The sequence below is a fragment of the Cetorhinus maximus genome, chromosome 10 (assembly GCF_964194155.1).
Source record: "Cetorhinus maximus chromosome 10, sCetMax3.hap1.1, whole genome shotgun sequence".
Classification (NCBI taxonomy): domain Eukaryota; kingdom Metazoa; phylum Chordata; class Chondrichthyes; order Lamniformes; family Cetorhinidae; genus Cetorhinus; species Cetorhinus maximus.
The window spans coordinates 88,381,385-88,394,561 of record NC_135888.1 but is presented as its reverse complement, the minus strand read 5'-3'; the positions used below and the strand labels follow the sequence as shown (position 1 = coordinate 88,394,561).

At 43.9% G+C, this 13,177-nt stretch overlaps 1 protein-coding gene across 2 annotated transcripts in view; it reads left to right on the top strand.

Moving 5' to 3' along the window:
• The window catches only part of sncb (synuclein, beta), a 141,047-nt gene that overhangs the window by 75,726 nt on the left and 52,144 nt on the right, over positions 1–13,177 (top strand). For both annotated transcript variants that reach the window (XM_078550770.1, XM_078550771.1), the window contains exon 5: positions 3,044–3,142. In XM_078550770.1, the coding sequence (XP_078406896.1) occupies positions 3,044–3,142 (99 nt within the window). The remainder of the gene's footprint in view (positions 1–3,043; positions 3,143–13,177) is intronic.

The window sequence follows — 13,177 nt, the reverse complement described above, 5'->3', positions numbered from 1 at the left end:
GCTGCACGCCCACCAAACTGAAAATCTAAATGACGTGCGGTGACGTCGGGACACACGTCCGATGTCACCCTGTGTCATTTTACGCTTCGGCAAGCGGGCCCCGCCCCCATCCCCGCTTGCTGAGCCAAAAATTCTGGCTCATAGATCCAAGGTCACCTCTTCCTGCCAAATATCCCACTCAGCATGTCATGTCTCAAACTATTCAAACTCTATCCCAAAGTATAATGTTCCATAAGAAATCTTCCTAATTTACATTTCAATGAATCAATTCTATCTGAGTTCACTGTCTCCCTCGGCAGCGTGTTCTAATAGGTTTTTAATTTGCCTTAATTCCCCACCCCATTCAGATTTACAGCAGACAAAAAGTTGTCATCCTTGTCTTCTTATAATGTGATTCACAAATTACTGAATCTCCTTTGGAGCTATATTAGCATTTAAAACCACTTTGTATTAAAATTAACTGTTAGTGTAACTGGTTCATTACATCAGGATATGGATAATTTTGAAATGTTTCATGCATATTTTAACGTCTTAATTCAAAAGAGTGTAATATAGTATTTACTGGTTTAAACTCACAAATACAATTTTTCGAAAGGTAGAAAATTAAAGAAAATATAGCTTTAGATTTTCGATGAATTTAGATATCCGTCCTAGCTAGCATCAGAATTGAAAATGTATGCATTCAATAAGACAACCTGGCGTGACAGTGAGACAAAAAGAGAGTGAGAACATTTAAGAAAAATATATTTGCATATGTAAATTGTGGTATCTAGATTTTACACACAATGACTCATTGTCTATTTACAGAACATTATGTGCAGTGTTTCTTATAATTGTGCTATAATGACTGTCCTGACTGATGTGTGTAAAAATTAGCATTAACAGATCTCAATTTAACAGAGTCTGTGCTAAGAACCATAAGGTCACAGTTTAGAGAAGATTAAAGAATCACCTTGATCCATATAATTAACATGAGCTCTGAAAAACATTGATCTATGCTTATTAAGGTTAAACATGAACTCTGTGATGACTGTCACTTTGAGATCAGTTCAACTGAGCAGAGGTCACATGATTTGTTCAACCAATGTGTGGCTAGCGTGGGGGAATAAATTCTAGAGAGGGGTTATCTAGGAAAAAGAAGATGGCTGTAGGAAGGGCTGGCTGGATACAAGCAGCCATAGAAGTTCTCGTGTAAATAAAGTTTGTTTTGTTTGACTAAGAAGCCTCCCAGAGCATGCTTCTACAAAAACATAGCATTTATTTCAACATTAAACTGCAGTGGGGCCGAAGATCACAAACTTCCATCTTCAAGATGCATCACCAACTAAGCAGGAAAAAAAAATGAAATGATAAAAGGCAATTTTTCTCATTGAGAATAGCAATTAATTGTTATGTATCATTCTATGATGGGAACTCAAAACTAGTAACATTCAAAGCTTTAGCACAAAATCAATAACCTGCTTGAACTCTTAATGAGAAATCAAAGTGTATCCAAAGCATTTCATTCATGACAGTTCCCCAAATGGAGTTTTTAACTATTTACCAGTACCTTTTGGTTTCAATTGTGTACACAGCTTTTAAATTCCATAAGCTCATTTTAAATAATCGCATCAATATATACCCTATTTAAAAGTGTTGGATGTGGATCTTTATGAAGCACTTCTTGAAAATTCAATTAAATCTACTCTTTTGAATAGTCCTCAACAAACTAGATTCGCTAGCTACTGAATGAATTCTAGCAGACCAGTAACATATTACACCCTTTAATGATTCTAAATCCACATTGACTACACCCTATGGATTCCTTACTCCTTAGATAGTATTGACAGTTTTTAAAAATTATTTTTCATTCATGGGATGTAGGTGTGTCTGGCAAGGTCAGAGTTAATTCCCCATTCCTAATTGCCCTTGAAAATGGGGTGGTGAGCTGCCTTCTTGAACCGCTGCAGTCTGTGCGGTGCAGGTATTCCATAGTGTTATTAGTTTCAGGATTTTGACCCAGTGGCAATGAAGGAATGATGATATAGCTCCAAGTCAGGCTGGCATGTGATTTGGAGGGGAGGGGAACTTCCAGGTGCAACTTCAAACTTACTTTAAAATGAAAATTAAGATGTAAACACACCCCCACCCTGCTTTATGCCTGCACCACCACCCCCCCACCCCCCACCACCGCCCCCAGTCCAGAGCAACATTTGTAAAAGAACATATGCTCACTTCAACTTCAGCCCATGAATAACACCATGGCATATGGGTATATATACCTTGCAAAACTAGTTCTTCCTTTTGGCAAAGATTTGGAAGACGTTGCATCCTTTATCTAAACTCGGAATGGGAACAGGATAGGCAGGAGTGAGAAATTTAAATATGGGAAATAGGTGGAGTGGGAAACCATTCAACTTGGCAATGGGAATGTTAAACATCTGGGCATTATCTGCATAGTCCCCGTCGGTCCAATGCCCGCCATCAGTGAGAAGCAAAAGTTGGCCAGTGGGTAATAGGCCACTGCTGGTCAACCAAAGGAATGATCGCTACTGGTACCTCTGTGAGGGGAAGGAAAGCCAGGGCAGGGGAGAACAAAACTTAACTTGTGGGGCCTGGAGGATCATTCCTACTCCTTCAGGCTCCACTAGGAAAGTTTAAAAAATACATGAAAGAAAAGCTTAACTTTTTGAGCCTCTTATCGGCTGATTCCTCTTTCCACTATCTTGTCCTGGGGAAAAAGCCACAAAATGACTTTCTTGGCTGGTCTCTGGTAAAATAATAATCAGGCCCCAATGCTGCCAGTGAAGACTGATCTGCATATTTAAAGAAAGACCCTGATGGCTTCCAGCAAGTTCCCCCCCTTGAAGCTCAAAAGAGCTAGTTACAATAAGAACCTGTGAGATCAGTGTGGGAGACCCATGGCCAATTTTACTGTCTGTCCACCCTCTTCCTGCCAAGTAGGTAGCTTTGAATTCACCCCTATGATTATAATTATATCTTCAACTGATGTTATTTCTGTGTAAATTTATGAGTCTATATTTATTTTCTTCTCTATTGACAGCCTGAAGAGGTTGGGGAAGAAGCTGTTGAAATCATAGGAGAAAGTACAATGGAATCAGAAGGCGAAGTTGAACCTGAAACTTATGAAGAGGCTCCACAGGTAAAATAGTCAAAGATTTAATTGTAGGTGACCGATGTAAATATGATTGTGAAGTTGCTGTATTGGAACTGCCAGCATTGAACCCTTAGGGCAGCTTTTCATTCTAATCATGGTCTGATTTGAATCTGCATCACAAATTAGAGCTTTGAGGTGTATCTTCAGTCACAGCCCATGAAAAATGATTGATCAATTAAAGATATCTTGTATGGAACACTATTTATAGCTTTAATAACTGATAATTGAGCAGAAGTGACAAAGTGACAACTGATTTATCAAATATGTGTCAGATGGGAAATAAAGGAAAAAATAATCCTCAAAACGTAATTCTGTATTCTACACACAAAAATATACGCCAAGAGTTTTGACGCGCGATGATGTCGGGCGAGCGTCCCTAGGTCATCCTGCACTCGCGCGATATTTTGGTCGGCGGGCGCATGCGGGAGTTGGCAGCGTGTCCGCCAACAATGAAAAGGCATATTGAGGCCATGAACAATCCAATTGATTTAAATTTTTCGCTGCCCGTCCAACCTTACGGTTGGCAGGTGGGCGAAAAGGCCAGGCGGCCTTTGCATTTTTTGCGAAACCTCATCCACGGGCGGGATGAGGTTTCGAGCCATCATTATTAAAATTAAAAAAAATTCATCCTAATTTCTAACATGTCCCTGCTCAAGTGACAGAGTCACATGACGGGACTTTTTTTTACAACTTAAAATTCGTTATTTTTTATTTTGAAAACTGTTCATCTCCCTGAGGCAGCTCAGTGTGCGCGAAGTTCACGCTCACCCTCCTCCGCCCACCTCTCCACACACACAGGCAACGCCGAGCACTGCCACTTGCGACTCACGCTGGGCAGGCCTTAACTGGCGTGAAATCGCAGTCTGGCCCAGATCGCGGGCCCACCCGTCCCCGCCGAATTCTTTGAGGAGGTAACGAGTAGGTTAGACAAAGGAGAGCCAATGGATGTTATCTACTTGGACATCCAGAAGGCCTTTGACAAGGTGCCGCACAGGAGGCTGCTTAGTAAGATAAGAGCCCATGGTGTTAGAGGTAAGGTACTAGCATGGATAGAAGATTGGCTGGCTGGCAGGAGGCAGAGAGTGGGGATAAGGGGGTCCTTCTCAGGATGGCGGCCGGTGACTAGTGGAGTTCTGCAGGGATCAGTGTTGGGACCACAACTTTTCACTTTATACATTAATGATCTAGATGAAGGAACTGAGGGCATCCTGGCTAAGTTTGCAGATGATACAAAGATAGGTGGAGGGACAGGTAGTATTGAGGAGGCAGGGAGGCTGCAGAAGGAGTTGGACAGGTTAGGAGAATGGGCAAAGAAGTGGCAGATGGAATACAACGTGGGCAAGTGTGAGGTCATGCACTTTGGTAGGAAGAATAGAGGCATAGACTATTTTCTAAATGGGGAGAAAATTCAGAAATCTGGAGTGCAAAGGGATGTGGGAGTCCTAGTCCAGGATTCTCTTAAGGTTAACTTGCAGGTTGAGTGGGTAGTTAGGAAGGCAAATGCAATGTTGGCATTTATTTCGAGAGGACTAGAATATAAAAGCAGGGATGTGCTGCTGAGGCTTTATAAGGCTCTGGTCAGACCACATTTAGAATATTGTGAGCAATTTTGGGCCCCATATCTCAGGAAGGATGTTCTGGCCCTGGAGAGGGTCCAGAGGAGGTTCACGAGAACGATCCCAGGATGAAAGGCTTAACATATGAGGAATGTTTGAGGACTCTGGGTCTATACTCAATGGAGTTTAGAAGGATGAGGGGGGATCTGATTGAAACTTACAGAATACTGCAAGGCCTGGATAGAGTGGACGTGGGGAAGATGTTTCCATTAGTAGGAGAGACTATGACCCGAGGGCACAGCCTCAGAGCAAAGAGAAGACCTTTTAGAACAGAGATGAGGAGAAACTTCTTTAGCCAGAGAGTGGTGAATCTATGGAATTCATTGCCACAGAAGGCTGTGGAGGCCAGGTCATTGAGTATATTTAAGACTGAGAAAGATAGGTTCTTGATTGGTAAGGGGATCAAAGGTTACGGGCAGAAGGCGGGAGAATGGGGTTGAGAAACTTAACGGCCATGATTGAATGGCGGAGCAGACTCGATGGGCCGAATGGCCTAATTTCAGCTCCTATGTCTTATGTCTTATGAATTTAACCATATGTATAGTGTCACATATGGTCAATTATTTCTAAGCAAACATGGTTAACTCTGGAAGCAGTATAAGTGGTAACATATGGACTGGAATTTTACACTCACCCGGTAGTGGTCTGGCAAGGGGAGGTAATAAAATCATGTCACATGGCAGGGAGCACCGTTCCTATGGTGTACTTACCTCCACTGGTACTTTACCAGTAGCAGGGGAGGTACCAAATGGCCTGCTGGCCCTTGGGCCAATTGAGATCCTTAAGTGGCCCATTAATGGCCTCTCCCAGCTGCCACTGGTATTTTACCAATGGTGTGGGAATGGGTGGGGGGGAGCCTTGCCATGTGGCAAGGCCGCCAGGTGAACCCTGGTAGCCCTGTTGTGGCTGGAGGAGGGGTCCCTACTCTTCGAGCACTCTGTGCCCAATGGAGGTACTTCATGGCCCTGCTTGTACCCCCTACTCGCCTTCCCAATGGCAGACCCCCACCACCTCCCCCACACCCCAGGGCTTGCTTGACTGGCTCTGGCAAACTTCTCCGCCCCACCCCACCCCACACTTACCATTTTATCTGGATCCCGGAATGCTCTCGGTTGGGGACTGGTACTGGAGATCTGGTGGTCATTTGATTAGGGGTGGAGTTCTCACCTTAAGTCAATTAACAGCCCAACAGCCATTAAATCAGGTTCGAGCTTTTGGGCCACACAGATACAGACCCTTTTCAGCCGGAGGTCACCACCTCCACTCAAATTTCTGGTCATAATCTTCAGTCAAATGCATCATTCTCATTACTAACTATAGAATGATAATACTTTTAGTGGTGCCCTGCACAAATACAGAATAAAATTGATAATTTTGGACTGGTCATACATCCATATTGAATACGTAAGTTGCGCTTATTTGATTTTGATCATAGGAAGGTATTACTGCATAAGTAGATGTTGCATAGTGTGAGTTAACCTAACACCTTGAACACATCTGAATCAAATGTGAAAGTTGGCAAGTAGGAGCTGGCTTCCTGACGCACCGTCAATTTGTCAATTTTAACACTCCCACCTGCTCCCAAAGTGTTAACAGCCGATATTAAGCATCCACATAATATGTTGTTACATTTCATATGTTCTGCTGTGAGTGGAATTAGAGACACAAAAGCAATCTTTGAGACCCATGAAGTAAAAATTTAGCAGGAACCAGAATTAACAGGAAGTCAGCAGAATATGATTTTAATGACAATAATGCATCTGAGAAATGCTCAGTGTTTACCAGGGGTATACAAAATCATCTACTGAACTAGAATAATACATTTCATTTCGAAACATTTAAAGATTACAAATGAAGATGATCCCAATTCCAACATTAAGGATTTAGTAGGATTTGAACGACAAAATCTGAACATAAATCTAGTCAGATTTGACACAGGCCCACAATGAATGTAACATTTTTCATAGAAGAGTTCTGCCTTTAGGAATTTCTTAGATTCCCCAGTGTATTGATGCTTATATAAATTTGCATAATGTCAATTCCAATTTCCTGTATGTGAGGTTGAATGATGAATGTTTTGGAAAATTTCAATGTGCAATGATGTCAGTGTTACAGAAACGCTTCTTTGTTATTCCAATAGTCCAATGATTGTCATTCACATGTTCCCTTGCTAGGTTATTCTCTATATTTTCCAGACTAAAAGCTGAGGTGTTCTGCCTTTAGTCCTCTACCAATGTTCCCCCACCACTGTTCATTAGACACTCCATGAGAGCAACCTTGGTTATCTGGATGTCAATCATCTCGCCCTCCATGGATTGAACAATCTATCTCTTAATTGCTGAAACTAGACATAATGCCCAAGCTAAAGCCTACAACTCACAGACTAAGAAATGGATGCAAAGCTGCAGCACAACATTCCATGATGCATCAAGTCATCACTATACCAGTAGCAGGAATCTCCACAGAGAATGGGAAATTAAACCTATTGTGTGGCAGGAGTGGTACAGATAGCCTGCAGAATGAGGCTAAGAAAAATGCTCAATTTTCATGAATCATTTACCTAAACATAGAAAGTGCTGAACTAATGGAAGGGAAGGGAAAAATTCTGAGTCGTTTTTCCAAACTTAGTGTTATAGCCAGTAGACAGGGTAGGAATGGTGGCAGTGACCTGGTGCTGTGGCCTAACTGTCTGAGCAGTAGGTGCTGGAAGTATTGGTGTAGGAATCTGGAGCTTCTGGATTTAATGGGGAGGCGATGGCGTAGTATTGGCGCTAGACTAGTAACTAGACTAAAGACCCAGGGTAATGCACTGGGAACCCAGGTTTGAATCCTGCCACGGCAGATGGTGGAATTTGAATTCAATAAAAACCTGGAATTAAAAGCCTGCTGAAGACCATGAAACCATTATCAATTGTTGTAAAAACCCATCTGGTTCACTAAGGAAATCTGTCATCCTTACCTGGTCTGGCCTACTTCTGACTCCAGACCCACAGCAATGTGGTTGACTCTGAAATGGCCTAGCAAGCCATTCAGTTGTATCAAAGTCACAATAAAGGAATGAAATCAGATGGACCAGCCGGCATCAAACTAGGCACCGGAAACGGCAACAGCAATCGCAACCCTGTCTACCCGGCAAAGTCATCCTTACTAACATCTGGGGGTTAGTGCCAAAATTGGGAGAGCTGTCTCACAGACCAGTCAAACAACAGCCTGACATAATCATCCTCACGGAATCATACCTTACAGATAATGCCCCAGGCACCATCATCACCATCCCTGGGTATGTCCGGTCCCACCGCCAGGACAGACCCAGCAGAGGTGGCGGCACAGTGGTGTACAGTCTGGAGGGAGTTGTCCTGGGAGTCCTCAACATCAACTCCGAACCTCATGACGTCTCATGGTATCAGGTCAAACATGGGCAAGGAAACCTCCTGCTGATTACCATGTAATGCCCTCCCTCAGCTGATGAATCAGTGCTCCTCCATGTTGAACACCACTTGGAGGAAGCACTGAGGGTGGCAAGGGTGCAGAATGTACTCTGGGTAGGGGACTTCAATGTCCATCACCGAGAGTGGCTCAATAGCACCCTACTGACCAGGTTGGCTGAGTCCTAAATGACATAGCTGCTAGACTGGGTCTGCGGTAGGTAGTGAAGGAACCAACAAGAGGGAAAAACATACTTGACCTCATCCACACCAACCTGCCTGCCGCAGATGCATCTGTCCATGATAGTATCGGTAGGAGTGACCACTGCACAGTCCTTGTGGAGATGTTGTCCCGTCTTCACATTGAGGATACCCTCCATCATGTTGTGTGGCACTACCACCGTGCTAAATGGAATAGATTTTGAACAGATCTAGCAACTCAAAACTGGGCATCCATGAGGCACTGTGGGCCATCAGCTGCAGCAGAATTGTACTCAAATAGAATCTGTAACCTCATGGCCTGGCATATCCCCCACTCTACTGTTACCATTAAGCCAGGGGATCAACCCTGGTTCAATGAAGAGTGCAGAAGTGCATGCCAGGAACAGCACCAGGCATATCTAAAAATGAGGTGTCAACCTCGTGAAGTTACAACACAGGACTACTTGCATGTCAAACAGCATAACCAGCAAGTGACAGACAGAGCTAAGCGATTCCACAACCAACGGATCAAAACTAAGTTCTGCAGTCCTACCACATCCAGTTTTAAATGGTGGTGGACAATTAAAAATCTCGCTGAAGGAGGACGCTCCATAAATATCCGCATCCTCAATGATGGAGGAGCCCAGCACATCAGTGCAAAAGATAAGGCTGAAGCCTTTGCTATAATGTTCAGCCAGAAGTGCCAAGTGGATGATCCATCTCAGCTTCCTCCGGAGGTCCCCAGCATCACAAATGCCAGTCTTCAGCCAATTCGATTCACTCCACACGATATCAAGAAATGGCTGAAGGCACTGGATACTGCAAAGGCTATGGGCCCTGACAATATTCCGGCAATAGTACTGAAGACTTGTGCTTCAGAACTTGTCATGCCCCAGCTACAGCACTGGCATCTACCCGACTGTGGAAAATTGCCCAGGTGTGTCGTGTACACAAAAAGCAGGACAAATCCAACCCGGCCAATTAAAACTCCATCAGTCTACTCTCAATCATCAGTAAAGTAATGGAAGGGGTCATCAACAGTGCTATCAAGCAGCACTTGCTTAGCAATAACCTGCTCACTGATGCGCAGTTTCGGTTCCGCCAGGGCCACTCAGCTCCTGACCTCATTACAGGCTTCATTCAAATATGGACAAAAGATCTGAACTCCGGGGGTGAGGGGAGAGTGACTGCCCTTGACATCAAGGCCACATTTGACCGAATGTGGCATCAAGGAGCCCTAACAAAACTGGAGTCAATAGGAATCAGGTGGAAAACTCTCCACTGGTTGGAGTCAGAGATAGCACAAAGAAGGATGTTTGTGATCATTGGATGTCAGTCATCTCAGCTCCAGACATCACTGCAGGAGTTCCTCAGGGTTGTGCCCTCGGCCCAACCTTCTTCAACTGTTTCATCAATAACCTTCCTTCCATCATAAGGTCAGAAGTGAGGATGTTCGCTGGCGATTGCGCAATGTTCAGCACCATTCGCAACTCCTTAGATACTAAAGCAGTCCACCCAGACGATGAGAGCAGCAGATGCATGGGAACACTACCACCTGCAAGTTTTCCTCCAAGCCATCCTGACATGGAACTACATTGAAAGTCCTTCACTATCTCTGGGTCAAAATCCTGGAACTCCCTTCCAAGCAACATTGTGGGTGTAATCCACCACATGGACTTCAGCAGTCAAAGAACACGGCTCACCGCCTTCTCAAGGGCAATTAGTGATGGACAATAAATTTTCACCTAGCCAGCAATGCCCACTTCCTGTGAAAGATTAAGAAATAGGAGTAACCTCCTGTCAGTAATGGGTGCTATCATTGCAGTTCCTCTTAGGAATATATTTGTTATGACACAGCCGATGATAAATGCTGAGTTGTTCAAATCCCAAAGGGAAACTTGAAATAACTGCCGCAACCTGTTTTGCAATTTGTATAAATTTCGAGATGTGTGCCTTGAATTCAGTAGTAATAAGACTACAAAGTCTTATAGGTTTTACAAAACTAGATTAAACATTTATTAATTAGAGAAATGATTTTTAAATATATATATATATATATAGATCTACAAATTACTACTATAACTTCTAAATTCCCCTAATCAATCTAACTCCCAGTTACACTTTTGTTAAGGCAACAGTGAGACCAACAGGGCAGGATTTCCCCATCGGCGAGCGGGGCCCGATGTGTAAAATGACGCACGGTGACGCCGGGCGGAACTCCCGACGTCACCACGCCCCATTTAAATTTTCAGGTAGGCGGGGCGCAGCAAAATCAGCTGGGTGCCTGCCGACCTGTCAATGACCAATTGAAGCCAATGACAGAGTCATTGAAGCAATTAATGGACCTGCCCGTCCAACCTTAAGGGATGAGGTTTCATGTAGGTTTTAAAAAATGTAATTAAAGTTTTTTTATAAGTTATGGACATGTCCCAACTCATGTGACAGTATCACATGAGGGGACATGTCAGGGAATTTTTTTTTTCAATTTTTAATATTTTTGACAGTAGAGCCGATCTCCCTGAGGCAGCACTTAGCCTCAGGGAGATGAGTGCGCTCTTTCGTGCGCATTCGTGAAAGAGCACACTCTCAGGGTTAGGGATTACCCCCCCCTCCCCGTCCGCACAGGAAGCGCATAGCGCTTCCGTGTGGACATCACACTGGGCGGGCCTTAATCGGCCCACCACGTAAAATGGCGGCACACCCCCAATCGGGGGCGCCGATTGGAGGCCCGCTTTCACGCGTCTGCACTTCAACTTCGTTCCCGATGGGGGGATTCCTGCCCATAGATTTTAAAAGACCCAGGCGAAGAAACATGATACCCTGAACAAGTCAAATTCAAAGTAAGGTTTCTTAACTTCAGTCCTTTGAAGACAGCAGCTTGATGCATAGATGCTGAAGGCTTCTCAAACTTGCAAGATCTTAAAATGCCTTCCCTTACAAATAATCTTCTCTCCTTTATACATATTTTCCTCTTTGAATGCAAGTACCCATTGTTTCATTATGTCTTTGGACTTTAACTTCCTGATAATAAAAACCTCTCATAGCACTCAGTTTTACCAGTTTTTGGGAAAAATAAATACACTATTTCTAAACTTCACCTGGCTAGGTGACACATTTCACTCCCTCTTTTGAAAACAATCTAGTCATGTTTATTTAAAAAGGCAAATGTTCCCTTGACACCTATGTTTCTAAGCTTCCCCATGTTTACCTAATTAACATTTCAAACCTAACTTCTCTTCTTACATCAAAGCACCCAGACTAATTCAATTAATCTCTCATACACACACAGACACATATAGACACATAGGCAGATCCCACTATTACTATATTTCACAATAAGTTCCAATAACATTATGAGAATTATTATATCTTCCTGACAAAATTCAAGGTGATTTGGACAGATTTTTGATTGACAAGGGAGTCAAGGGTTATGGGAGGCAGGCATGAAAGTGGAGTTAAGGCAACAATCAGATCAGCCATGATCTTAGTGAAAGTCAGAGCAGTCTCAAGGGGCCAAATGGCCTACTCCAGCTCCTTTTTCTTATGTTCTTTTGTTATTATGGGTGTTAGGCAAAGATGGTGCTTCTTCATCAGATGCCTGATGTTGCTCTCGTCCTTCATAGTGAGGCTACCTTGGTTAGCCAGCTGACAAATCGTGGATACCTGAAAGTAAAAATACAGAAGGAGAGAGCTGGGGTGAGGGAAGTGGGGGTAGGGTTGAAAGCAAAAGATCCAAAGTCACGCCATCTGCAACTTGCTCATCATGCCAGATAACAGGATGAGTATGAAGTGAGATTTCAGAAGGGGAACACGGCAGGAACATACTATTAACTTCAATATTCTCGATGCCACTGGTGCAATACTCCCAGTCACAGCTGGCCCCATGATGCGGAGCACATGCCTGTCCCCATTGGTTCTTTGCTGCTTCCTGCAGTTATGTTCCACCTTGCCCTGTAGAAGAAAGTAAAGAATGTCAGTGAGGATGTTGCAATGTGTTTGGTAATGGACCTGCCATAGCTGAATAGCTGGAGGAATGTGGAAGCTGAGAGAGGTGGGTGTGAGGCTGGCAGCATTGGCAAGTATGTGAGGGTGAGGTGGAGCATGTGAATGCTGGCATGAGTTTTTGTTGCTGGTGGGTGACTGATGGGTGCATTGAACAGCCTGATAGGTTGGTTGAGTGGTGGATAATTGACGTCATTTGAAGATTTATTCACTGACCTTGACCACATTTGTGAATTCATTGAACTTATTCTGGCACTCCAGCCAGATCCTTGGGGCCAGACTCTGGGCATCGACTCCTCTAGCCACTTGCTGCTATTCCCTTCACAGGTTGTGCGTTGAGGGCCTCCTGTGGAAATATGGCCTCCTCCCTCCTTTCCACCTTCATCACGAAGGCCTCCAGACCGACATCCAAGAACCTAGGAATCCTCTCTCTGCTCAATTACCAGCCCTCTTCCTTCTACCTGATTTAGGAGCTATTGTAACCTGAGTGCACCTCCCTGTTAAGGGGACAGGCTGCCTTTAAGAAGTGCACGCTAGCTGCTTGCCATCTTATCTTCATAGATAACTGAGCTCTCAGTGGAACATGCCATCAGTCAGTGCAATATTTCATCAATCGCATTGATGGGCAGCAGCATGAGGTTTGTGAGCTGCCTGCCTCAATGGGACCATGCCTGGGATAATTGAGCGTCGTGACCCCTGCACCCAAAATGGGCCTAAGCAAACTTCTCCCCCGAAGTCTTCAGAAGGTGAAGGATAATTTGCCTGAGGTGCCCAGA